Source organism: Microplitis mediator, chromosome 3, assembly GCF_029852145.1.
Source record: "Microplitis mediator isolate UGA2020A chromosome 3, iyMicMedi2.1, whole genome shotgun sequence".
NCBI classification, from domain to species: Eukaryota; Metazoa; Arthropoda; class Insecta; order Hymenoptera; family Braconidae; genus Microplitis; species Microplitis mediator.
The window spans coordinates 24,221,844-24,249,062 of NC_079971.1; the positions used below are offsets into that span (position 1 = coordinate 24,221,844).

General features: G+C 31.1%; 4 protein-coding genes across 6 annotated transcripts; 2 read left to right on the forward strand and 2 right to left on the reverse strand.

Moving 5' to 3' along the window:
• Positions 1–571: 571 nt before the first annotated feature.
• LOC130665780 (fanconi-associated nuclease 1-like) lies at positions 572–4,772 on the forward strand. Of its 2 annotated transcripts, none has more exons than XM_057466367.1 (5): positions 572–719; positions 825–943; positions 1,012–1,540; positions 2,657–4,047; positions 4,113–4,772. In XM_057466367.1, exons 2-5 carry the CDS (start codon positions 833–835, stop codon positions 4,353–4,355), a joined length of 2,274 nt encoding a protein of 757 aa, XP_057322350.1. In that variant the 5' UTR covers positions 572–719; positions 825–832; the 3' UTR covers positions 4,356–4,772. The 2 variants fall into 2 exon arrangements, with proteins under 2 accessions (XP_057322350.1, XP_057322349.1); XM_057466366.1 differs by having other exon boundaries at positions 589–719; positions 781–943.
• Positions 4,773–6,878: 2,106 nt separating this feature from the next.
• Positions 6,879–13,731, forward strand: LOC130665790 (lysophospholipid acyltransferase 5). The gene is made up of 7 exons (XM_057466377.1): positions 6,879–7,437; positions 7,511–7,618; positions 9,186–9,308; positions 10,254–10,525; positions 10,896–11,120; positions 12,889–13,197; positions 13,272–13,731. The coding sequence occupies exons 1-7, from the start codon at positions 7,335–7,337 to the stop codon at positions 13,539–13,541; spliced, it is 1,410 nt and encodes a 469-aa protein (XP_057322360.1). The 5' UTR covers positions 6,879–7,334; the 3' UTR covers positions 13,542–13,731.
• A 1,012-nt stretch (positions 13,732–14,743) lies between these two features.
• Positions 14,744–16,335, reverse strand: LOC130665792 (uncharacterized). Its single transcript, XM_057466380.1, has 3 exons — positions 16,140–16,335; positions 15,183–15,632; positions 14,744–15,115 (listed from the first exon to the last, which is right to left on the reverse strand). Exons 1-3 carry the CDS (start codon positions 16,152–16,154, stop codon positions 15,029–15,031), a joined length of 552 nt encoding a protein of 183 aa, XP_057322363.1. The 5' UTR covers positions 16,155–16,335; the 3' UTR covers positions 14,744–15,028.
• Positions 16,336–22,480: 6,145 nt separating this feature from the next.
• Positions 22,481–24,493, reverse strand: LOC130665791 (uncharacterized). Of its 2 annotated transcripts, XM_057466379.1 has the most exons (4): positions 24,318–24,493; positions 23,452–24,174; positions 23,351–23,370; positions 22,481–23,293 (listed from the first exon to the last, which is right to left on the reverse strand). In XM_057466379.1, exons 1-4 carry the CDS (start codon positions 24,330–24,332, stop codon positions 23,074–23,076), a joined length of 978 nt encoding a protein of 325 aa, XP_057322362.1. In that variant the 5' UTR covers positions 24,333–24,493; the 3' UTR covers positions 22,481–23,073. The 2 variants fall into 2 exon arrangements, with proteins under 2 accessions (XP_057322362.1, XP_057322361.1); XM_057466378.1 differs by having other exon boundaries at positions 22,483–23,370.
• Positions 24,494–27,219: the final 2,726 nt, after the last annotated feature.

Below are 27,219 nucleotides of genomic sequence, written 5' to 3' on the forward strand. Positions count from 1 at the left end.
GGTTTGATCCTTAACAAAAATTATTTTTGCGACTCTGCTGGCCTGAAATGAATTTTTAATTATCCGCGAGGGTGCGAACACTCGAAATAATTCAAATTTGTTACAAAAAAAAATCTACACGGCCCTAGATGTGTTACTGCATCGACTCAAAATTGGACACGAGAGAGTCCGACTGTCGAAAATTTTTTTTCGCGGCTCCATTGATTTGAAATGAATTTCAAATCAACCGCGAGGGTGAAAACTCGTGGAATAGTTCAAATTTTTCCAAAAAAAAAAAACTTTTATGTGGCCCTAGATGAGTTACAGAATCTCACAGCAGCTCAAACTAAAAACTTCACATATTCAGAGTCGCCATAAAAAATTTCCTTATTTTTTCCACTCGATCGACTTGAAATGAATATAAAATTATTCATTTACGAACAACTTTTAAAAATATTCATGTAATGCATTTTAAAAATTTTTCCCTCTGAAAATCAAATTCAAATTTCCCGCGCCCGCGAAAAAACCTTCAAGTTTCAAAAAACAAACAAAAGAGCGCCAGAATAGTAAAATTCATTTACTTTCCAAACCGGCTTCATATCTATGAACATATATATAAATATATATACAAACTATCCACCATAACCTCATACTTTTGTTATCGTCATTTACTCTTATCTATTTACATTCATAATAAAGTCGCAATTTCATCATCTGATAAATGAATAAATAAAAAACTCGTAAGTAAAAAAAAAAATTAATTAATTTAATTAAAAAAAATAAAAAAAATTTTTCCAACAGAAATGAAAAAAAAATTTTCATAAATTTGCCAAAATAATTTTTAGAGAAAATTATGCGGCAGACAGAACTGTCAGAATTTTTTAAAATCACCGGGTCACCGGGTTCCTATAAACGTGACACGAAGCGTAAATATGGCAATTTAACCCCTAAGTCAACAAAAAAGGTAACCCAGGATCTAATTTTTTTTTTTTTTTTTTTTTTAAATATTAAATTAATTAATTGATTAATTAGTTCCAGATAAAAGTGACCCCGAAGAAGAGCAGCAGCCCCTCGAAGATGGAGGACAAAAAGCGCTCGGGGGTGTCACTGAGTCAAGTGCAGAAGAAACTGAGGCTCGACGACCCCGAGGACTCGGAGAGCGACTCAGTGAACCTGACCCAGCCCTACGTGCCCATGGACTTTGATCTGGAGAAGATTTACCGGGAGAAACATTTTGACATCGAGTTCGGGTCAGTGGTGATGTCGATGTGCGAAGAAGTGAAACGTCTAAGGCCCTCTGAGAACAAACATGTCCAGCAGCTGTTCTCTGCTGTCTACAACACCCTGACCCTGCCCATAAACTGCGCGTACTTCAACGAAGAGGAGCTCAATGTCATCAGGTCGATGCTAAGTCTCACAGACGACGCTAAAATTCTGCTTGCGCGGCTGCTTAAGTGGAAGGACAGCTGGCATCGGGTTAAAAAAATATCTGGGCAGCTGGAGATTGAATTTACTAGTGCCTCGTTCCAGGAGCTGGTGGACAAAGGAATTTTTGACTGCGGTACGAATATAATTCACCTGCTACAGGACATCTAGGCTAGACTCTGTCAGGAAAAAGAAACTTTTTTTGAAAATAATTATGAGGAAAAATTTTTTTTTTAATTTTGAGTTTCATGATCCCATAGGAAATTTAATTCTCTACAAAAAAGGTCCTTATGGTCATTTGCTAAAAGTTGATAAAAAAAAGTTAGAGATTGAAACCTGAGGGAAAAAATTGAATTTTTAGCAAATACAAAATTTTTTTATTTTGTTATTTTGTAAATAATTGTGAGGAAAAAAATTTTTTTTTGAATTTTGAGTTTCATGATCTCGTAGGAAATTTAATTCTCTACAAAAAAGGTCCTTAGGGTCATTTGCTAAAAGTTGATAGAAAAAAAGTTAGAGATCGAAACCTGAGGGAAAAGTTCAAATTTTTAACCGAAAATAAATTTTATTTTTTTTTATTTTGTAAATAATTGAGGAAAAAATCTTTCTTTTAATTTTGAGTTTCATGATCTTTTAGAAAATTTAATTCTCTACAAAAAAAGTCCTTAGGGTCATTTGCTAAAAGTTGATAGAAAAAAAGTTAGAGATCGAAACTTGAGGGACAAATTCAAATTTTTAACCGAAATAAAATTTTATTTTTTTTTATTTTGTAAATAATTGAGGAAAAAATTTTTCTTTTAATTTTGAGTTTCATGATCTTTTAGAAAATTTAATTCTCTACAAAAAAAGTCCTTAGGGTCATTTGCTAAAAGTTGATAGAAAAAAAGTTAGAGTACGAAACCTGAGGGAAAATTCAAATTTTTAACTGAAAAAGATTTTATTTTGCAAACAATTACGAGGAAAATTTTTTTTTTGAATTTTGAGTTTCACGATCTTATAGGAAATTTAATTCTCTACAAAAAAGTTCCTTTGGGTCATTTGCTAAAAGTTGACAGAAAAAAAGTTAGGAATCGAAACGAGTAAAAAAATCGAATTTTTACCCGAAAATTTTTTTTGTTTTTCATTAATTAATTACCCGGGTTTTTTTTTTTTATTTTTTAATCAAAGCTCATAGAAAATAAGATTGTCTACAAAAATTCTCGTCTATTTTTATGCAGGTGATTAAGAAAATAAATTTCGTAAAATTTTCCAGACTACGAGACGGATCAGATGTCAGTGGTGTTGGATCTGCTGCTGGTCGACGAGCTGAAGAGCATCTGCAAGCGCATGAAAGTGCCCCACACTACCGGCAAACCCAAGATGATAACCGAGCTGCTGAAGATCGACAGCAAGAAGAAGTCGATGTTCGTCGGAATGAAGACCCCCAGCGCGGCGCTCAAGAAAGTAATCGAAGAGACCGTGGGTCCCTGCGTCCGGGTCTCCGTCCAAACTTGGGACCTGATAAAGCGGATCCTGACTCTCCTGTACCCGGTCCAAGCTGCCGACGAGCCGCTGGCTGCTGTCTTCCACATCCTCGACGAAGTCCACTACGAAAATCGAGTCTACCCAGAAGTTCCCCTCGAGCGGTATCCAATTTTCCGGAACCGTCAGTCCTTGATTGAGTTCGTCGAGGCCAAGAGCGCGCTGATAAAAATAACAGACCTCGTTACCAAGAAGCACTGGGACCTGGTCCGGGAACTAGGACTCCTAGGGTTCACTAAACTCGAGCCCGTTTTCAATTCCGTCTCAGTTCCGGAGCTGCCGTCCCACGTCCGGAGGTTCGACGCCACTTACGTCTGGGCGAAAGTCGTCTGGACCAGCATCGATGCCTTCAAAAAAGAAAAAACTGAAGGGATGCCGACCGCCACTAAATTCCTGAGGGCTCTGATCGCCAACAAGAAAATTATCCAGGGAAGAATCGGCCGCTGGTACAGCGAACTCGCGCTCATCGAAATGAGTCACAACAAAGACTTGGAAGCCAGCGTGACTTTGACGCACCAGGCGCTGACCCAAGAACGTCTGTCGCTGGTCGACACCGCGGAGATGCTGGACCGGGCGCGGAAACTCGTCGCTCGGAAGACGGGGATCAGTAACGAGAGCAAGGAACTGATGAAGCAGCTGATCCAGGACCGGGAAGAGGAATTCGTCGTCGTCTTTAACGAAGTGGTCGTCACTGCGACCATGATGCCCCACGAAATCTCCACCGGTACCAAGAGCGTCTGGCGGGTCAAGGATGACCTCGACACCGAGCTCATGAGGGTCGAAATGGTCGCAATGAGACACTACAAGTCCGACGGGTTCAGTCGCGGTCTCCACTGCGAGGGGAAGCTTCCGGTCACTTTGTTCGCGTGTCTGTTCTGGGAGGAAATTTACACGATTTCTGTTCCTGGTGCTTTTGTGTGTCCGTATCAAGTCGCGCCTCTGGATTTGTACGGCTCCCAGTTTTACCCCAACAGGCGGGAAGCGATCGATGACAAATTGAATTTCGCGGGAAATCTTGATGACGAAAGTCTGGCTGATGTCATGCATGATAATTTTCTGAGCTACAGGGAATATTTTTCGTTGATCAGCAACAGTTTGGTTGAGGATGGGAAAGATTTTAAGGTGAGATTTTTTTGAAATTTTTTATTGGAATTTGAATTTTAATTTGAATTTGAATTTTTTTTAAGGATATGGTCAAATGTCTGGGAGTGAAAGCGGTGACGGGAATATGCGGGCTCATGGTGAAAAATTACTGCCAATGGAGCGCTGGATTTCCGGACCTGATTGTGTGGAACCCGGACAAGAAAAAGTGTAAGGTCGTGGAAGTCAAAGGGCCGGGAGATTCCTTGTCTATGAAACAGAAATTGTGGATTAAGAATTTGATGGCCCTGGGGGTTAAGACTGAGGTTTGTCTTGTGAAAGCAAAGTAATTTAAGATTTGCATGGTTATTAAATATATATTTTTATATTTATATATATAAGAGTCTATGAAATTTAATTGAGTGACAATTTTTTTTTTTAATTTACGCGCCGATTTTGGGGTGGAATTAATTAGCCTTCTAAAGTTGACATCATATTTTTATATCACCAATGGATGTATTTTTTTTTTACATCCGGATTTCGGAGAAAATTTAATCAGCATTCAAAATTGACATCAAATTTTTTCTGTAAATTATGACATCACAAATGTACGAAATTTTTTAAATTCATCCGAATTTTTTCAAAAAATTATTTAGCCTTCAAATTAACATCAATTTTTTTTGTCAAAATTTTGACATCACAAATGTATAAAATTTGTTTTAATTCATCCGGATTTTTTCGAAAAATTATCTAGCCATCAAAATTAACATCAATTTTTTTTTTCAAAATTTTGACATCACAAATATATGAAGTTTTTTTTAATTTATCCGGATTTTAAAAAATTTATTTAGCCCTCAAAATTGACATCAAAATATTTTTTGCAAATTTTGACATCACAAATGTATGAAATTTTTTTTTTATCCGGATTTTTTTAAAAAATTCTTTAGCCTTTAAAATTGACATCAAAATTTTTACTGCAGATTTTTATATCCAATGCATGAATTTTTTTTTTTAATTGACTCAGGATTTTGGAGAAAAATTTTTTAGCCTTCAAAAGTTGAGCTCAAAAATTATTTTTTTTTATTTTGAAATTAAAATTTTATTTGCATGTTAATTAAAAATTTCCGAAGGATAAATTGAAAAAAAAAAATTGTCACTTGATTAATTAAATTTATTAATTAATAAAATAAAGGGGAAATTTTTCAGTGATAATTCAGGGATTAAAATTACCCAGATTACAATTCATATTTTTTTGCATTAATACTTTTATTTTTAAAAAATAGTCATTCATAATCAATCAAAAGTTACTTCAATGTAACGTAACAACAAAAAAAAAACATCGAGTATTAAAAACTGTTACCAAGTTTTCCATTTTATTTATGATTTTAACGAACGTTAAATCTGCACTGATTTAAAAATAATTAAAAGATAATTGTTTTTAAGTAAGTTAAGTTTTAAAATGTATTACTGTTATTTGTACTTTCGTATTGTTTTCATACAAAAAATAAAAATAATTAAGCGTTGGGAAAAATTTGTACTCAGTAGTTTCCAAATTTGAATAAAAAGATATTTTTTACAGTTGCGATTTTGTATTTTTACTCCAAGTCAAATTACTCTTGATCTATGCAATTTACACGAAAATTCATAAGGACCTTTTTTGTTTAAAATTAAATTTCCTACAAAAAAGGTCCTCACAAGTTTTCACCCACACCGAATAATTATTGAGTTATTTAAATTTAAACTAAACAACTCCATTTTTTAAAACCAAAATTCATGTCAGACTTAAAATCAAAGTTCTGTCTAAACTATTGACTTTATCAAAAAATTTTACTTTATAATTTCGATTCAAAATTTAATTTCCTACAAAAAAAGTCCTTACAAATTTTTGCCTACACCCAATAATTACCGAGTTATTTAAATTTAAACTAAACTCCATTTTTAAAAACTTCAAATATTTAAAAAGCAAAATTTATCTCCGACTTAAAATCTAAATTCCACCTAAACTATTGACTTGATCAAAAATTTCCTTTCTACAACTTTTATTTGAAATTAAATTTCCTACAAAAAAGGTCCCTATAAATTTTTACCTACACTCAATAATTACCGAGTTATTTAAATTTAAACTATATTTCATTTCAAAAAACTTCAAATATTTTAAAAAGAAAATTCATATCCAACTTAAAATCAAAATTCCGCCTAAACTATTGACTTAATCAAAAATTTTCACTCCACAATTTCGATTTAAAATTAAATTTCCTACAGAAAAGGTCCTTACAAATTTTTACCTACACCCAATATTTACCGAGTTATTTAAATTTAAACTAAACAACTCCATTTTTTAAATCCAAAATTTATATGTCCGATTTAAATTTGAAATTCTGTCTAAACTATTGACTTTATCAAAAATTTGCACTCTACAACCTTTATTCAAAATTAAATTTCCTACAAAAAAGGTCCTTACAAATTTTTACCTACACCCGTTAATTACTGAGTTATTCAAACTTGAACTGAACTCCATTTTCAAAAATCCTTAAATATTTAAAAACCAAATTTACCTCCAACTTAAAATCAAAATTCCGCCTAAACTATTGACTTTATCAAAAATTTCCACTCCACAACTTCGATTCAAAATTAAATTCCCTACAAAAAAGGTCCTCACAAATTTCGACCTCCACCCACTAGTTACCCAGTTATCGTCCAAAAACTCCAAAAATTCACCACAAATCCAAAAAAAAAATATTCTCCCCTTCTAATTTCGTCTCCCGTTTTTTCAAAAACAAAAAAAAAAAATAAATTTCAACAAAAAGTCAAAGCTAAATGTCGGTAACGAAGAAAAAAAGGACGCAAGCGCCGTCAGCATTGAACTTGATGCCCCTCAGTCTTGGGTTTGGTGACATCATCAATACAAGTGCTCCGGTCTCGTTTCTCAGAATTTTTATTTCCCTTCTCAATATCGTCGTAATTACAAACACCAGAGTCTTTCTATTATCATGATTAATGAGTTTTCCTACACTCAGTTATCAATTTACCCAACAACCGCCGACACTCAACCGATTAAATCGAATAATGTGAGATGACATATTTGTTATTGTCTTTAAATTAAATCATCACTGACTAAAAGTTAAGTGTTCGATAAAATGAGCGGCTCCTTGTTCTGATTGCGCGTAAAAAAAAAAAAATATAAAAACTTCCGCATTATAAATTTTTCTACTCCACTTTTTATGTCATTAAGTGTCATAATTTATTCCAGTTAAAGTGACAATAAATAAGTAGTAATAAACATTTTAAATATATATATAAATATATAAATATATATATATTTAATAAAAATGTCGGTAGTAATTGAAAATGAAGCCGGACTACTCCAAGTCTTCGCAGGCATGTTAGGGTGCAGTATTCCCGCATTACGTCTTCTTATATCGATATTCTTAGGTAATTATCATATATTTATATATATATGTATTTATTTGATAGCAATAGTTAATTACTAATTGATATTTTTAAGGTTTACCATTCGCATACATCCACCGTAAATATTTTATTAGACAGTCGCCGGAACTGCAGCATATTTTTTTTATAGTCTGCGGTATTTTTTTGGGATCATGGAATTTTGGTAATTATTTTTTGGAATTTTAATTATTGATATTTTTTTGTAATTATGAGAAGTAATTTATGATTGAGAAATTAGCGGGGGTGAATTTGGAGTAAAATGGATTTTGTGGAAATCGGAGTAAAAAATTACGGAGGTAAAAATTATGCATGGGAATGGGGATTTTTTTGAGCGGGCGACGGGATTTTATTTAAATCCGCATTCACTCCGCTCGGAGTTTTGACACTTAAATAAATTTATGTTTAATAGAAATAACTTTTTTATGAGAAATATTATTATTTTAATAAATAATTTATTCAGGTATTGATAATTAACACATAATATATTATGTTTTTAATTTATAAAATGTTTTAGTAACTCACTAAATTATAATTTCATATAATTCATAGAAAAAACATTTAATTATTTAATTGTTATGGTGACGTAGTTTTTATGGGAATATTTTATATTTCGGTAGAATATAAAATGTTATTTCGCGGTTTGGTTGATGTGAGTCATGTGACAGTTTGTGGCTCAGTGAAAACTATATTAATGATGGAAAATGGAAAATCTATTTCTTTAACTTCATAAGCGTGAAAGTTTTAATTATCAGCTGGTTAGAATTTTTAAAAATTATTTCGCGCGAATATTTGAAAAGGGAGCTCGTAATTATTTCCGTACTCAATATAAATGTCTAAATATAAAAGACCAAACCTCACTACGTATTAGTAATTTACCCCGCGAGTTTTTACTACACAGAAAAAAAGGATTTCTTGGCGCAAGAAAAATTTTTCATTATGAAATGAAAACAAAAATTTCCTCAGGACTAGAAAAAATTTATTGGCGCAAGAAAATTTTTTATCGCCCCAAGAAAATTTTCCTTTTCAATTCATAATACAAAAAATTTATCAGGGCAAGTAAAAATTTTCTTGGGGCGAGTAAAAATTTTCCGCGCCAAGAAATTATTTTTTTCTGTACGATTTCATTCTGCGTTTTTTTATAATTAATATTTTCCAAAACTCCCCGTGTAAAATTCACCCCGGGATAAAATAAATAAAAAATCATCCACTCCGCGTTCACTCCGTAAATTTTTTACAGTACATATATTTATATATCTCATGCATGATTTAATTAAGTCAGTTTAATTATTTATGTCTTCATAAATAATAATAAATATTCCTGTCTGAAAATAAAAATGAAAAATGATTCATATGTTAGACGTCTGCAAAAAGTAGTAGAGGATTCAAAAGAGTTAATTCTATTAAATATTATTCAATTTAACCCGTTCTTAATCGCTTTTAATCGCATTTTACAACCAAGAATGTCCACCACATACATATATACACATACATATATATTTTTGTTACAATACATTATTCATTTATATATATTATTTTATACACACTCTCATATAATCAATACTACATTTTTTTTTTTAATGAGATGATTTATTAATGCGGCAAATTTATATAAAATTATGTATATATACATATTTGTTTTTTTGTACGGAACTGACTGAGATTGATTACATTTAATGGGTAATTAATTGTTTGTGTATATGTTTATGGATAAATAAAATGGATATTTATAGGATGGAATGTGGGCCATTCAGCATTAGCTTTGAGCGCTACGTACCTGATTTTGCTGATATTTGGAGGCTCAAGTGTGTCAATAGTCTTATCGTTTCTTTTTAATATGAGCTATCTATCTTATGGTAAGTTTTTTTTTATTTATTTATTATTTTTTTTTTAGTAAAATAAAAACGGAAGCGATCATCTGACCGCTGACTCAGCTAATTGACCAATTAAATTATTTGTTATTTTGTTGATATCGCTAATTGGACGATCAAAGTTTATCAGTAGAATAAATTTTATTTTTTTGCGGTTCATTTTACCTTACATTCAATTTTTTTCAAAATGAGGTCAAAATAATAAAAATATCTACTCTAAAAAAAGTAAAATTACAAAAAATAAATAAATTACAAAAATATTTCGGTGGCCTATTTTACCCCACACTTAATTTTTTTTTAAATCAGGTCGAAATAAAAAAAAAAATCCACTCGCTAAAAAAAGTAAAATTACAAAAAAAAATAAATTTAAAAAAAAATTTGGTGGCCCATTTTACCCCACATTAAATTTTTTTTTACAATCAGACTAAATTATCATCAAAAATTTGTAGGATAAAAATTAAAGTAAAATTATTTAAAAAAAAAAAAAATTTCAAAAATTTTGCGCTGGCCCATTTTACCCAACATTAAATTTTTTTTTTACAATCAGACTAAATTATCATCAAAAAATTACTAGGATAAAAATTATAAAAAAAAAATAAAATTCAAAAGTTTTTTGTGTCCCATTTTGCCCCACATCAAAATTTTATTTCTTTACGACCCAAATTTACAGCAAACTTTTAATTTTACCCAAAAAAAAGAACTTGAACAAAATCCTCACTGCCGCCATTTTTTCTCCCCCCCCTTTTCCAAAATTTCCAATTTTCCGTAACCCTCACAAAAAATTCCCTAAATTCCTCGAATTCAATCTCCCAGAATCTCAAAAATTGAAAACTTCATAAAATTTTCCAAAAATGAAAATCAGCTGAATTTCGAGTCAAAAAAAAAAAAAAGTTGTCATCAATTAGAAGTAAAAAACTAAAAATTTATCAGGATACTGGTCGACATCAACGGATGATTACGACATAAAATGGACGATGCCGCACTGCGTATTAACATTAAGACTGATCGGAGTCGCGTTCAATTTATCCGATGGCTGTCAAGATGAATCAAAATTGTCTGCATACCAAAAAAAAGAATCTCTCAAAAAAGTCCCGAGTTTTTTGGAGCTCGCGGCTTTCGTCTACTTCCCAGGTTCCTTTCTCGTCGGGCCTCAATTCACGCTCAAGCGCTACCAAAATTACGTCAGCGGACTGTTCGTTAAAGTGAGTATGAAAATAATAATAATTATTATTACATATTATAATAATTATCTCCGTACTGTGTAATTACATCTTTTGTACTCGAAAATTCTGGGAATAAAATTTCTTTATTATATTAATAGTAATAAAAACAATTCATAACGGTGTTAAAAAAAAAAGTTTAAAAAGTAAGACTTCAATGTATGAAATCAATGGAAAAATCTCTATTATGCTCGCGATAATCTAATTACATAACGTCTTTATGAGTAAGTGAATACTTATGCAAGACAGTAATTATTAATCAGAATTATTACTTTAGCTCGAGTAGATTTTACTTGCAAATTACGCGCGATTTGTGCCTTGTTTTAATTGAAAAACAATTTTTGCGTTCAAGGGATCGGGCAACGGATGGCCGGATCATATGGTCGCGGGTGCCAAGAGAACAGTTCAGGGACTTGGTTATTTATTCATGTATCAACTAGGAATCTATTATATGTCTGATCAATACATGATGGAGAAATTCCCTGGCCACAATTATTTCTCTAGGCTGCTGCTGGTTGGCTTGTGGGGAAGAATCCATTTGTATAAATATATTTCCTGCTGGCTTCTGAGTGAGGGGGTAAGAAAATTTGGGGATTTTTTTAGTTTCTATTGAATTTTACCCAGGGTAGTTTTTTTTTTTTTTTTATGATTTTTTGATGGAAGAATCTAGAATTTTAGTTATGGAAAGTTTTTTTGGGATTTTCTAGAGGATTTGTCGGATCTAGAAAAAATTTGGGAGTTTTCTAGGTGACGAAATTTTTGAACTTTTTCACAACTTCTTTTTTGAAAGTTCTGGATAATTTCATAATCTTCTAGAGAGTTTGGAAAATGTGCAGAATACTGTTGGGTATTCTAGATAATTAAAGAAATTTTTGAATGTTTTACTGGACTAGAATTTTGCAAAGTTCTAGACAATTTAATAATCTTCTAGATTTTTTAATAATTTAGAAACTTTCCAAATTTTCTAGATAATTAAACTTTTTCTGTATTGTTGAATTCAATTTGACAGTATTTTAATGTTCTAGACAATTTAACAATTTTCTAAATTTCATAATTGCCTAGGGTTTAAAAAATTTCTAGATTTTTTTCTAATTTCTAGATAATTGTAAATTTCTTAATAAGTTTCATTTTACTTTAAATTTTCTTTAAACTTCTAGATAGTTTTATCATTCTCTAGAGTATTTTAATAACTTCTAGATTTTGTTCCCAGCTTCTAGATAACTTTCAAATTCTTGAAATGTCAGATTTTACTTCAGAAATCTTTGAAAACTTCTAGATGATTCAATAATTTTCTAGTATTTCAAAACTTTCTCCAATTTTTCTAGTTTCTAGATAATTTTAACATTCATCAAAAGTTACATTTGACTTAAGATTTTTTTTTAAACTTCTAGATAGTTTAACAATTCTCTAGAGTGTCTTAATAACTTCTAGATTTTTTCCCAGCTTCTAGATAGTTTTCAAACTCTTGAAATGTGACCTTTGACTTCAAAATTCTTCGAAAACTTCTAGATGATTTAATAATTTTCTAGTATTTCGAAACTTTCTAGATTTTTTCTAGTTTCTAGATAATTTTAAAATTTTCAAAAAATTACACTTGACTCTAGATTTTGTTTAAACTTCTAGATAGTTTAATAATTCTCCAGAGTGTCTTAATAACTTCTAGATTTTTTACCAGCTTCTAGACAATTTTTAAATTCTTGAAACGTGACATTTGACTTTAGAATTCTTCGAAAACTTCGAAGATAATTTAATAATTTTCTAGTATTTCGAAACTTTCTAGATTTTTTCTAGTTTCTAGATAATTTAAAAATTTTCAAAAAGTTACACTTGACCCAAGATTTTCTTTAAAATTCTAGATGATTTAATAATTCTCGTGTTTCAATAACTTCTAGATTATTTTCCCAGCTTCTAGATTATTGTAAAATCTTTGAAATAATTCATTCTACATCAAAATGTTTTTCAAACTTCTAGATAATTTACTAACATTCTAGAGCTTCTTTTACTAACTTCTAGTTTCTTCAGTCTCTAGATAATTCCAAACTTTTTTTCCATTTCCACTCTACTCTAAAATTTTTTTCAAACTTCTAGATGATTTTAAAATGTCTTAATTTTCCAAAATACTTACCAAAATTTTTGAAATCTCATAGACAATTTTATATTTTTCTAGACTATCCCATTATCCAAAATATTCTAGAATATTCCAAAAATCAAACTTTCTAAAAAAAAATTTATATACAATTTCATACTTCAATTCAAATGTATATCTATACATATATATATATATATAATTGAATTGTAGAATAATTTACTAGTAACAATAAGAAATACAATTAAAAACTTTGAAGGTCTGCATGACATTTGGAATTTCCTATAATGGAAAAGACGAGAACGGGTCAACAAAGTGGGACGGTTGCAAAAACGTTGATTTAATTAGATTTGAAAACGCAACTCAGTTCAACCATTACATCCAATCATTTAATATGAACACTAACGAATGGTGCGCCGAGTACATATACAAGCGCCTTAAATTCGTAGGATCTCGTTTCGCCAGCCAATTTTTAACTCTACTATTCCTCGCCATTTGGCACGGCTTCCACTCCGGTTACTACGTCACGTTCTTCAATGAGTTTATTATAATGTACTTTGAAAAAGACGTAAGTAATAAAATATATTGTTTTTTCTACTACTACTAAAATTTTTATTAAAACAATTTTTATTCAAATTACAGGTCGCTTCCGCGCTAGTTAAGAATGATAGGCTCCAAGCGGCATTAAAAAATCCTCTGGCTAAAATCCCAGTCTGGATTGTTTTAAAACTCTACACCCTGATCTTTATGGGTTATGCGACCGCTCCCTTCCTTCTGCTGTCCTACACTCGTTATATTAAAATTTACACAAGTGTTTACTTCACAGGACACTTTATATTCCTCTCTTATCCTATCGTTGCTCCGTTCATAAAGCCTATGCTCCGTGGAACTAAAAAAGTCCGAGCAGATTAGTCAATAAATAATAATAATAATAATAATAATAATAATAATAATAATAATAATAATAATAATAATAATTTATTTAATTAATTAATGCAATAAAATGCACACTAATCGTGCCTTTAGCACACTACATACTATACACATTTTATAATTATTAATTGTTAGACACTTGTTCAAATAAATCAGAGTGACAATTATTCTCCTTATTTTTTAAACTTTATTATGCAACCCGTATTTTTTTTTATTTAAATAGAAACCCGCGAAAATTATTATTAGCCCGCGAATATTTGAATTTTAAAAATTGTTAGTTACCAAATAAATTAAGTAGTTACCATGTCATTGTAACATATCGTTGTTGGTACTCATTTTACTGGAAATAGTCTCAACTTGACGGATATCGGGTCAATTTTTGTAAAAAAAAATTTTTGAAAAATAATTGAGATTCAAATTTTTCAAAAATTTGTAATTATGATGTTTGGCTGGTATGGTTGGTGAGAGTGTAAAATTTCCCGTAGTTTGAATACCCACATCAATATGTTTGGACATGCGCAACTTTATACTAATTAATCTGATTAATTAACTGACTAATTAACCAAATGACCATAAACTCGTAATGTATCGTTGTTGATACTCGTTTTACTGGAAATAGTCCCAGCTTTACGGATATCGGATCAATTTTTGTAAAAAAAAATTTTCGAAAAAAAGTTGATTTTTAAATTTTTCAAAAATTTGTAATAATGATGTTTTGCTGGCACAGATGGTAAGAGTGTAGAATTTCCTTTAGTTTGAATACCCACATCCCTATGTTTGGACATACGTAATTTAATCTGATTAATTAACTGACTAATTGATCAAATAATCATCAACTCGCAATGTATCGTTGTTGGTACTCATTTTACGCGTAATTGCATCAACTCTAAGAATATCGTAGTCATTTTGTCTAAAAAAATTTTAGACTCGAAAAAAATGAAAAGAATCTCTCGTAACCTCAATTTCTTATCTGATGGCAGCGCCAGCCTTCGGCTCCAGTTAATCCCCACTCAATTCCATTCCATTGATAAAGATAAAAAATTCCACTAAAAAATAAGGAAATAATTGCCGAGTTTACGAGCTGTGACGATAATAAAGTATTTTGACTCATCATTTATTAGACAACAGTTTTATTTATTAACGTTTTTTCTTTTTTATAAAAAAATAGTTTACATATATTTATAATTATTATCTATCATACCCGCAAAATTTTCACTGATTACATTTTCAAAATTTTTATTTCCCGTCTATTTATCTATTTACTTTTTTTTTTCTAAAAATTCTTCAAAAATTTTCCAAGCAATTTTTTTTTTACTGAAAATCATTAAGATTTTACTGGAGATCAGTGAAAAATTTTACTGATAATTAATCATACTCATATTTATATATTTATATTTATATTAATATTAACAATGAACGATATTTATATTTTATTTGGCTGTTGGCACGCGTGATTTCGTGGCGCATCAGTAGGGACCGCCGGTTCCCGAAGATGGCGGCCCGTAGCTGTCCTGCGGTGCTGCCGGTGGCCCATAGCTTCCCGACTGTTCTTTCTGCCCAAAAAAAAAACAAACCCCATAAATATTTATCTCCATTACAAAAAAAAAATTAAAAAATTACCTGAGTCTTGTAGCGAATAAAGTAGACCTCAGGTTTGCTCGGCTGCGTGGGCGCGGGCGTCGGCACAACGACATCTGGCGCCTCCTCGGGCTTCTTAACCAGGACATAAATCAAAGTCTTCTGCTCATCTTGGGGTTGTACGGGAATTACTGGCGCCGTTGGGGTCGGAGGAGTCGGGGCCTTGATGAAAACAATTTTGTAATGTTTCTGCGGTGCAGCTGCCGGTGGCAAATACTTTGGCGGTTTGTATTCAGGAGCTTCTGGGGGAGGTACATGAACATAAACGTGCTTGTGAATCACCGATGGCCGCTGTGGTGGTCCATAAGAATCGACTGGTCCCGATGGGTAACCGCCGCCCCCACTATGCCCAGGTGATGGCGGGAAATATGAATCCACTGGTGGCTCTGGCGCTGGTTTTGCCCACGCAAATCCCAGTATCATAAAATATATCTGTCAAAATTAAATTATTTTTATTATTATTTGTAATTAACGCTTTCATTTTTTTTTTTATAATATATTCCTATTGTCTGCACTCATTATTTTACTAATTAAACTAAACTCCTTTAGCCGTATAATTACTTCCTGTAGAAAGCAACACGTACACAGAAGAAATTAATTTATTGGTGCAAGAAAAATTTTTAATAATAAAATAAAAACAAAAATTTTTTTCTCAAAAAAAAAAATTCCTCCGCTCAAGAAAATTTTTTCTGCCGTCAAAAAAAAATTTTCTTGTTTCAAAAAAATTTTTTTCGCGCCAAAAAAATTTTCCTTTTCAAATCATGACGCAAAAAATTTCTTAGGTCAAGTAAAAATTTTTTGAACCAAAAAATTTATTTTTTCTGCGTACACTCAAAAAAATTCTATCGCTTTGTGTAAAAAAATTTAAAAAAAATCACAGCACAGAACAAAATCACGAAAAAAAAAAACCACAAATAAAAAAAAACCACAATCACTTACAATAAGCCCCCGCATGATAAAAAAATGAGAATCGAAGAACACAATTACGATTAATCGATCCAACTTCTGATAAAACTAGACCACGGATACTTTTCACTAGGCGACCGCGAGTCTTGTGCCCGGATTTCGTTCTTCTTCGCAACTTTTATACCTCCTAGTTGACGGTACCTTGTCCGCGGACCGTAATACATTCAGTGTCCATACATGCCGAGGTAAATGTGTAAGTAAGTCCGCAATGTAGACGATATATAGACCAATCTTGGCTGTACTGTTACTGTTTACACTCACCTGCGCCTTCTATTCCCTTCATTTCCCCCGATTTTTTATGGGGCCCATCAGCTACATTAATCACGTACACATATATACATCTATATACATTTATGAGAGCAACATTTGCCCGACCAATCCATCAAAATTGTTCAGACAAAGTCGCAATAGTCTTGACAATGACCAGGAATTAAATTATTCTATTTATTTAATTATTTTGTTTACTTATTTAATTTTTTTTATATACAATTGAGTGAAATCTTTTGGCAATTAAGCTAACTCACGGTATAGTTTCGAAAGGAAACCACTTGGATGATGTCTATGTGTGTGTATGAGTGGGCTTGTGTGTGGACGGGCAAGAAATAAATGAGCAGATGAATTTAGTGATGCAGAGGAATGTATAAATGTCGATTGATGCATGACTTTTACATGTAAAATGTCGGTTAAAAGTTTGTGAGGTTGTACTTTTTTATATTTTTTTTTTACTCCATCAACGCACTTGTGTGAGATGGGAACGCAATCATGGTAGAAATCATCGTTGTATCATCGAGAAAGGAAGAATATATGAGCCGAGAGTCGTTAATACGATCGTTTATCTATTAGAACGGTTTTGAAGTGCGTAATCTAGTTGAGTAATGGGCAATAAGTGGATGCTTTTTTTAAATTTTCATCATACGTTCATTATTTTTTACTTTAATATGGAGATGAGGAAATGAGAGTTGCGTAATTTTTGAGATTATTTAGTTTTTAGAAGAGATTTCCTGATTTTTTTTTTTTTTTAATGGAGAAGTTTCAGGGTTTTTTGATGGATAAGTTGAGAATTCATGATCCTGAAGTTAGCAGACAATTAGTAATGTTCCGATTTTTTTTTCGGCAAATCAATTATAAGAAAACAAAAAATAAAAATATGCACATGTCGAAAATTTAAAAAACTGCGGGTGCATTTTTTTCAAATATTTTTTTTTTATAAATTACCGTCTAAAATAAAATCAAAAACTATTAGACTTCGGCAAACTTCAGTATCATGAGAATTTTGGGTGAATTTCGGCTGGGGGCAATTTTTTGAAAGTTCTAGATGATTTTGGTGTTTTCTAGGTTTAAATTTTGATTTTGTCAAATTTTTTTTGGGATATGTAAAATTTATAGAGCGATTTTGGAAAATTTTTAAATTTTCTAGACAATTTTATGATTATTTAGTGGTTTAGATTTCTAGAATTTTTTCCAAATATTCTGGACAGTTTAAGTTTCTAGATTAATTACGAGAAATTTTAGAATTGTTTAATTTTCTAGATTATTCTCTAATTTCTGAAAAATTTCAATCAACTCTAGAATTCTTTTTAGATTCTCTAGACAATTTCATGACTTTCTAGAGTATTTAAAAAAAAATTCTATAATTTTTCGGAGTTTTCCAGATTATTTAAAAATGACTAAAGTATGTTACTCGATTCTAGAATAATATAAATATTCTAGATAATTTAATAATTTCCTAGATTGTTAAAAATTCTAGTTTTACAATTTTCCAGATGATTCAAAAATTTCTAAAGCATGTCACTAGATTCTGAAATTTTTATCAATATTCTAGACAATTTCAACTTTCTAGAGTTTTCAAAAAAATTCCAGAATTATTTTTAGTATTCTCAATTATTTTAAAATTTTTCAAAACTATAATCAACTCCATGAACTATTTTAAATTTCCTAGACAATTTCATAACTTTCTAGAGTATTTCAAAAAAATTCTAGGACTTTTTACAGTTTCACAGATTATTTTTAAATTTCTTCCAACTTCAATCAAATCCAGAACTCTTTCAAAATTTCCTAGACATCTTCATGACTTTCTAGAATATTTTAAGAAATTCTAGAAGTTCTCAGTTATCCAGATTATTTTTAAATTTCTCCCAACTTCAATCAACTTCACAATTCTTCTAAAATTTCCTAGATAATTTCATGACTTTCTAGAGTATTTCAAAAACTTCTAGAATTTTTTTAGTTTTCCAGATAATTTTATAATTTCTCCCAACTTCAGAATTCTTCTAAAATTTTCTAGACAATTTCATGACTTTCTAGAGTATTCCAAAAAATTTCTAGAATTTCTCAGTATCCCAGATAATTTCTAAATTCCCCCCAACTCCAATTAACTCCACAATCTTTCAAAATTTCCTAGACGATTTCATGACTTTCTAGAGTATTTCAAAAAACTTCTAGAATTTTTTCAGTTTTCCAGATAATTTTTAAATTTCTCTCAACTCCAATCAACTCCACAATCTTTCAAAATTTCCTATCCAATTTCATCACATTCTTCATCCTTAAAAAAATGTTAAAAATAAAAAAAACATTTTACATAATCCTTAAATTCCTAAAATATTAAACTCGACGATTTGCATGACATTTAAAATTAAAATTTATTTAAATCCCAGAAAATATGTCAATTACACAATAACTCATATAATAAAATAATATAAAGAAGACACTTCCTACAAGCATTATTCGATGATCGAGGGCGTTGCCAGGATTTATTATATTTTTCGGCATAGAAAGACAGGATACAGATTGACTCGAGTCAGACTGACTGACTGACTGACTGGTGAGTGAGTGAATAAACTGTAAAAAATACCGGACAAGTAAATTTATTGCCTGTACCTAGACAATGGCTAGAGTGCAATCTTTGATTTTCGCTTGTGATAAAAATGGTTCAACGCTGGCCTAAGCTAATTAACGTACTCTTTTTTCATCCTTAACACAAAGGATTTTTTTATATTTTCATTTCATTCTGCGGCTTATTAGCGACAATATGGCGTACGTGGAATTATTTTTAATTTATTGTTTATTCGCGATTGATTTGTTGCGCAAGAATTTCGTGCGGGGAATAAAAAGTCGTGATGTTTATTTTTTTGAACCGTCAGTTGTCAAGTGGAAGTCGTCATATAGTTACAGGTTACTAAAAGTGAGAGATTGAATTAAGGGAATTAAAAATAGAGATAGAAAATAGAGAAGATTAAGACTGGTACGGTTCCGCTAATTGGTATTCTTCAGGGAGTCTTCCGCGCAAGTAAAGTTGGCAAATCGACGTGAACTTTCACTTACTCGACTTCCGGGCACACGTGATACACAATTTTTTCTATTTACTTACATATTTTTTTTTTTTTATTCAACTTCTTATTATTATTTATAATTTTTTTTGTTTAAACCAGACGGCTTTTAATTCAAGTATAAGATGATGGAACCTCTTAAATGGAGAGGAGGCTCCATCCTTTCGATGGACCACTTTCTCTGTATCTGGGAATTTTATAAAATATTACAAAATAAATAATGGGAGAATTGATCGGTTATAAAAAAAAAAAAAAAAAAACTAAAAATAATAATAATAAAAATGGACCTTGAAAACCGAATGTTTTATTTTATCGTCTTCCGCAATTGACCGCCTTCGAGTGAAAGTTTAACCATAAAAGTTTTTTTTTTTTGATTTACGAAAAGAAAACTTAAAAAAAAAAAGTTACGTGGAGAAGAGTTTTAATAATTACGAGATGTGATTTTGTTGTATTGCCTTTTTTACACGGAAGATGTTTTCTTGTAGTTATTTTTTGTAGCTGTTAAATTTTACTGCATGTTAATGCTTTTTTTTTACTTTTTATTCATTACCAAGTACTATTATTTTTAAATAAAACTTTTGAATTAAATAACTCATGAATTATTGAATTTACTAAAAAAGTTAAAGAATCATTTTTTGTAGGAAATTTTATCCTCTATAAATTTGTATTTATATAATTTCTTTGTATCTGTGATAAATGAGCTGCAAACTCGATTTGAAGCACCGCGAATGTGGTTGGAAATTTTGAATTAATATTCTGGTGTTTAAATTAAGATTCCGACTAAACTATTGAAAATATGAAAAATTTATAAGAATACTTTTTTGTAGGAAATCTAATTTCCGACAAAAAAGTATAAGGTGACTTTGGTCGTAAGTTCAATAGTTGAGCTGCAATTTTAATTCAAAGTCAAGTAGGCGTATTTGCTACGCGTTAGTTCCCGCAGTCTCCGCAATGCGGCGCATCGTCGCGCAAAATTCTCACTTCCAGACTCATAAATCAGTAACCTTGTGATATTAAAGGCGTAATTTTGTTTTTTTATAGAAACTGCAGCCTGGTACTGCGTAAATTTCAGCTTTAAATTTTTTTTTGTCGTATGAAAAAATTAATTTTATAAATTTTCGTAATCGTGACATTTATTAATTTTTATATTGACCTCTGACCCAAAGAACTAAAAGCGACTAATCGAGCGGATTTTTATTATTATTCTTGGGAATAAAAATTTGAATACAGCCGTAAAAAAATTTAATATTGTAAAAAAAAAAAATTCAAAACAACCGTATTATTGAATCGATAAAAATAAAAAGTATATTAAATATGAAAGTAAATTGAGAAAGCTTAAGATGACAGAGTCGCTTGTACAGATACGAGCCATCTCCATTAAATGGAAACAATAAAATTACGGAACACGGAAAAAGTTATAATAGTAATACCTTGTATACTAGTTTATTAACACTAGACAGGTTTATTGACAGTAAAGGAATGCGTAAACCTGTAATTATTCACTGTTGATGCAACATCTAATCGCGGGTTAAAACCCGCGTCAGTGAAACTGCATCGAATCTTTTTAGGCAAGAGAGTGTCGAGTTTGGCCGTGAGCCAAAAGCCTTTAGTCCAATAATGGAAATAGTTACTAAGGTTGCAATACTTTTACACATGTCTACACATATGTATCTATATATATATATATATATATATATGTAAGTATATTAGACTGCAAAAAAAACTGAGTATTTTTTTTCATGAATGGGTTTAAAAATTTGGTGGATAACAAAATAAAGGTCTTGTCAAAATTTGAGCCCTTGATATTAAAATTAAGAGATCGCTAATGGGAATTTTTTTTTTCATTTGGAATTTTATAACTCGAGTGAATCAGTGGATCGGAGAGGTCGATATATGTTTTTGGGGGAAATTGAACGCTGTACAAAAAAGGTCTCTTATTATTTTTTGGAAAATTTACTTTTTCAAAAGTTATTCGAGGTCAAGGAAATTCAAAGTAAATTTTAGTATTATGTGATATTGGCGAAACTATCAGACTTATCACAAAATGTTACAGGATTTTTTTTGTAGATCATTTTATTTCCCACAACTTATCTCTTACAAAGTTTTCAAAATTCCTGAAAGCTCTTTAGATATTTGCATTTAATGTCAATTTGTTCCAAGAAATCGTATTCTGGCCGATTTTAATAAATGACTTTTAAATGCAAATAACTAAAGAACTTTCAAAAATTTCGGAAACTTCATAATAGATAATTTGTCGACAATGAAATGATCTACAAAAAAGGTCCTGTAACATTTTGTGATAAGTCTGATAGTTTCGCCAATGTCACACAATACTAAAATTTTTCGAATTTCCTTGACCTCGAATAACTTTTGAAAAAGTAAATTTTCCAAAAATAATAAGAGACCTTTTTTGTACAGCGTTCAATTTCCCAAAAATATATGTCGACCTTTCCGATCCACTCGTTATAAAATTCCAAATAAAAAAAAAATCCCATGTTATTTAAATGGCGCTAAAAAATTCCCATTAGCGAGCTCTTAATTTAAATATTAAGGGCTCAAATTTTACTAGGACCTTTATTTGGTCCACCAAAATTTTAATCCCACCCATAAAAAAATAGTCAGTTTTTTTACCACAGTCCATATATATATAATGTTAAATAAATGTGAAAGGATTCAGTGATCCCAGGCATTTATTTTATTTTATTTATACTTATACACACAAGTGGGTGACCGTTGGAGAGTTTTGATCACACGAGCGGGTGAAAGCAGATGGATCAAAGGTCGCGGCACCTGCTACCTGGTTAGTTCCTTGGTTGTCTGTTTATCCTCTCCTCTTGTTCTCAAACTCCGACGTCTCTCCTCTAAATTTACCCAGGTGAAAGTCGCTTCTCTCTACCGTCTCCCGTCAAGCCGCTGTTTTGTTAAAATATTAGCCATGTAAGAGAGGTAAATTGGTAATAATGAAAACAGTTTTGTTTTTTTTTTATCTTTTATGTAAAAAATACATAAAGAAGCTTTATTTCGCCACCGTATTTGTTGCAAAAAGTGTATTACGTATAAAAATAAAGAGGTACATTATCCCTCGACATTGCGCGCCGTAGTCGTGTTGGTCATTTATAACAAAGTCGTCGATTCGTTATCGTTATCGTTTACAAAAATATCCTGATCTTCAGACACGTATATTACAATTACAATTGTACGACATTAATAATATTAATATTATTAATATAAAAAAAATATATATATATATAATATCATAAATCAACAATTAAGAAGGAAAAGAACATGGTACAAAAAGGTATAGAGAGAAGAGTACTAGGTAGCGGAAGGCCGATCGTTGCGGGCATCGGACGATCGACTTTGCGCTACCGCGTCGAACGTGGAACGGGCGCACGTTTAAATTTGCGCTCGCACGTGCGTTTGTTAAGTACAATAATATTAATAATAATGATAATTATAATAATGATGATCGTTAAATTAATGAGTAGAGCAGAAGGTCGAGGAGAATTTACAATGAGAATCGGTATCGTAGTCTCCGGTTCTCATTGTAATCGTTGGTGTTGCTGTTGGTTATCAATTGACTAGTAAGGACCAGATTGTCCAGGTGGTCCGTAGTTGCCACTTGGTCCACTTGGTCCAGATCCACCGTGTCCGTCACCACCACCGATTCCACCGCCGATTGATCCACTTCCTCCACCAATTGATCCACCATGTGATCCACCACCGATTGATCCACCGCCGATTGATCCACCTCCAATTCCACTTCCACCACCAATTGATCCACCGCCGATTGATCCACCGCCAATTGATCCACCACCGATTGATCCACCGCCGATTCCACCGCCTATTGATCCACCACCGATTGAGCCACTTTCTTTCTGCAATTTTAAATACAAAATTTTAAGTAATTTTATTATTAATTAGTAAATTAATTAGGGGAAAGTGCTGGCGATTATTACCTGGGTCTTGTATTTGATGAAGTAAACCTCGGGTTTGGATGGTTGAGTTGGTGCGGCAGTGGGCAAGTTTATTTCTGGAGCATCTTCGGGTTTCTTAACCAAAACGTAGATAAGAGTTTTCTGTTCGTCTTGTTGGAGAGCTGGGATTACAGGTGCAGTTGGTGCTGGTGGGGTTGGTGCCTTGATGAAAATAATTTTGTAGTGTTTCTGTGGTGCAGCAGTTTGGAGCTGAGGTCTGAATGGACGTTCTTCTGGTGCTTCTGGTGGTGGAACGTGTACGTAAATGTGTTTCTGGATTAAAGCACCACCGCTGCTTCCACCGCTGAATCCACCGGATCCACCGCCAAATCCAGATCCACCACCAAATCCACCGGATCCACCACTGAATCCACCAGATCCACCGCTGAATCCACCGGATCCACCACTGAATCCACCGGATCCACCGCTGAATCCACCAGATCCACCACCGAATGAAGCAGCTCCACCGCTGAATCCACCGGATCCACCGCCGAATCCACCCAAACTAGATCCACCTCCAAATCCACTCAGGAATCCACCACTTGATCCACCACCAAGTGACAGACCACCCCCGTGTCCAGATGATCCACCGTGTCCACCCCCCAGTCCACCAGATCCACCCGGTGCTCCGTAGCCGCTGCTGGGTTGCTGATACGAGTAACCAGCTTCCGGTCGTGCCATCGCCACTGCGGCGAGCGCAACGATCTGTTTTAAAACAAATAAATTTTCCCATTAATCTCAAGCATAAAAAAAAAAACAAGACAGGCGACTCTTCAGTGAAAGTCACCGAGGATTCACAGTCCCAATGCGGAAACATTTAAATTAAAATATATATGAATATAACTTACCATGAATACTCTCATGATTGTAAAAGTATCGGTCTAATAACTTAACGACTCAGTCGATTTACCTCGACTATTAAAAGTTATAGAAACACAAACTGGATGTTTATTAAATAAAATAACAAATTAGAGAGCTGGTGATGTGCTGAAGCTCTTGATTTGAGAACTGATGCTTCTTAGTCCTCTGTACCGCGGCTTTTATACGGACGAGCGACCGTCCCAGGTCGAGTCTCTCGAGGTGCTCGGGAGAGGGTCCAACTCGTCCCGCACTGGCCCCCAAGTCACCTCACTATACCTTACGTACCTCAGACACATCATGCCAACAATCACCTATTGCTGGAGATGCCACCGGTGGACACATACATTATACATTAGACATTACACATAAACCGACGACATCATACATCATTTACTTACTTTTTATCATCGCTTTTCCCACGTTGCCTTAAATCCTATTGATTGACACATTAATTATTTTAGTCTTCGTTTATTTACTAGCGTGAGATACTTTTTTCCGAACTCGGTTAATAAGACTGATAGAATTTAATTTTCCGTGGCTATGTCTGATATGATTTTATTAAACGCGTGTGCATTTAATAGTTGCATGACTAAATAATAAATGTATGTAATCTTACACTGATAATTAATGGCTTTCAGCAAAATAATTATTAAATACTTGTTATGTTTATTCTAGACGATGATTTGACGGATTTGCACTTTGCTGAGCTAATGACTCCCATGAAAAAAATTTATTAAACAAATATATGTTAAAATATATATAAAATATGTATAAAAAATATACTGAAATAGCTAATTTTTGGCCGATTTTCGTATATATTTTAAATGTTAAAAATATATCTTAGAATATATAAGAAATACATATATAAAAATATTTAAAAAATATATTATAACTATATAAAAACTAAAATTATGAAAATATCAAAAATATATATATCGAAAATATATTTTTTATATTTCCATAATTATATTTTTTATTTACTCTAAGATATATTTTTAATATATTTGAAATATATAAAATATATATACGAAAATCGGTGAAAAGTTAGTTATTAAAAATATATTTTTACACATATTTTATATATATTTTTTTTATATTTTTCGTATAAAAAAAAATATATTAAAAATACATAAAAAATATAATTATGAAAATATGAAAAACTATATTTTTTATATATATTTTTATATATGAATTTTTTATATATTCTAAGAATTTTTTTTAATATATTTAAAATATATGAAATATATACGAAAATCGGCGAAAAGCTAGTCATTATAAATATATTTTTTACACATATTTTATATATATATTTTTTTATATTTTAACATATATTTTTCATATAACAAAAAATATATTAAAAATACATGAAAAATATAATTATGAAAATATGAAAAACTATATTTTTTATATATGTATTTTTTATATATTCTAAGATATATTTTTGATATATTTAAAATATATAAAATATATACGAAAATCGGCCGAAAGTTAGTTATTAAAAATATATTTTTTATACATATTTTATATATATTTTATATATTTTTAATAAATTTTTTTTATATTTTAACATATATTTTTTTTATATTTTTTTTTTATGGGGAGGAGTATTTTTGCAGATTTTTTTTTTTTTTTTTTTTTTTTTCAAATTAATTAATTGATAGAAATTGTTAATTAATAATCGTGGATATTTATCGATAAATTATGTAATAAAAAATAAGTAGTGCATAGCCAAGGTTAGCATTTAGAGTGTCGTGCTCGGGTAATTACGTCATACAGTAATTTTTATAATAAATTTTAAAAAGTGATGATGGGAATAATTTTATCATTTTTGGATTTGAAATTTGAAATTTTTTTAATTGCTGGTATCACAATGACAAGCACGCAATGGTAATTAGAAAAATTACGGGCTGTGTGATAAAAATGAAATGATAGTTATTAAAAAAAAAGAGAGGAAAATATCATTCAAGATTTTTTGATGCGTGTACTTTCTTTTGTGGGCTCAAGGTCGAAAAACTATCAATTCTTTTGTTAATATATATATTTATAAGGAAGGCTGGTAAAATTTATTTAGCATACGGTAAAAAAAAGCCCTGAGGAATAATTTTAAAAGCTCGGTGATAATTTATCGCGACTCAAAATACGAAATAAATATTTTTAGTCGCTGAGTGTTAATTTAAATAATTAAATAATTATCTGGGCTTGATGATAAAACAGCCGGGCGGAAAATAATCTAGACCAAAAGCCCACTGAGCAAAATCTGTGGGTCAGAGTTGAGATATTTTTTGAGTCGTACGGAGGTGAATGTTTATTTTAAATAACAAATAATTATAAAATCACCCACCCTCGGTAAACTTTTAAAGTTACATTAAAAAATTAAAGGGCCATTTTTTCGATAATTACTTGGGCTAAAAAAAATATATCAAGGAACGAAGTGATAAATTTAAAATTTTAAAAGTTACGATTATTTTTAAATAAAATACAAATAAATAAATAATTTAAATATTTTTTAAGTTTCTAATTTTATTATCTACAAATTTATCTAGCATATATATGATCGATACTAATCACATATTTTCAGTCCGTTAAAATTAACAATTAATTTAATAAAATAATTTTTTTCACGACTAATTTTATTTTATTTCAGCGGCCATTTGAAATCATATTTAAGGGCTTCAATTTTTTTTTATTCATTAATTTCAGACTCAGGCCCATTTTACCTCAGAGTCAATTTTTCTAATCTTCTAAAAATTTATTATCCTAGTTGACAATATTACCCCAAAATTTTACTAGATCCCACATTATACTTTTGGCCAAAATGTCTCTTGCAATTTAATTATTCCAGTTTCTAATTCGCTCGGCCATACGCTAATTTTTTCTCTCCACGAATAC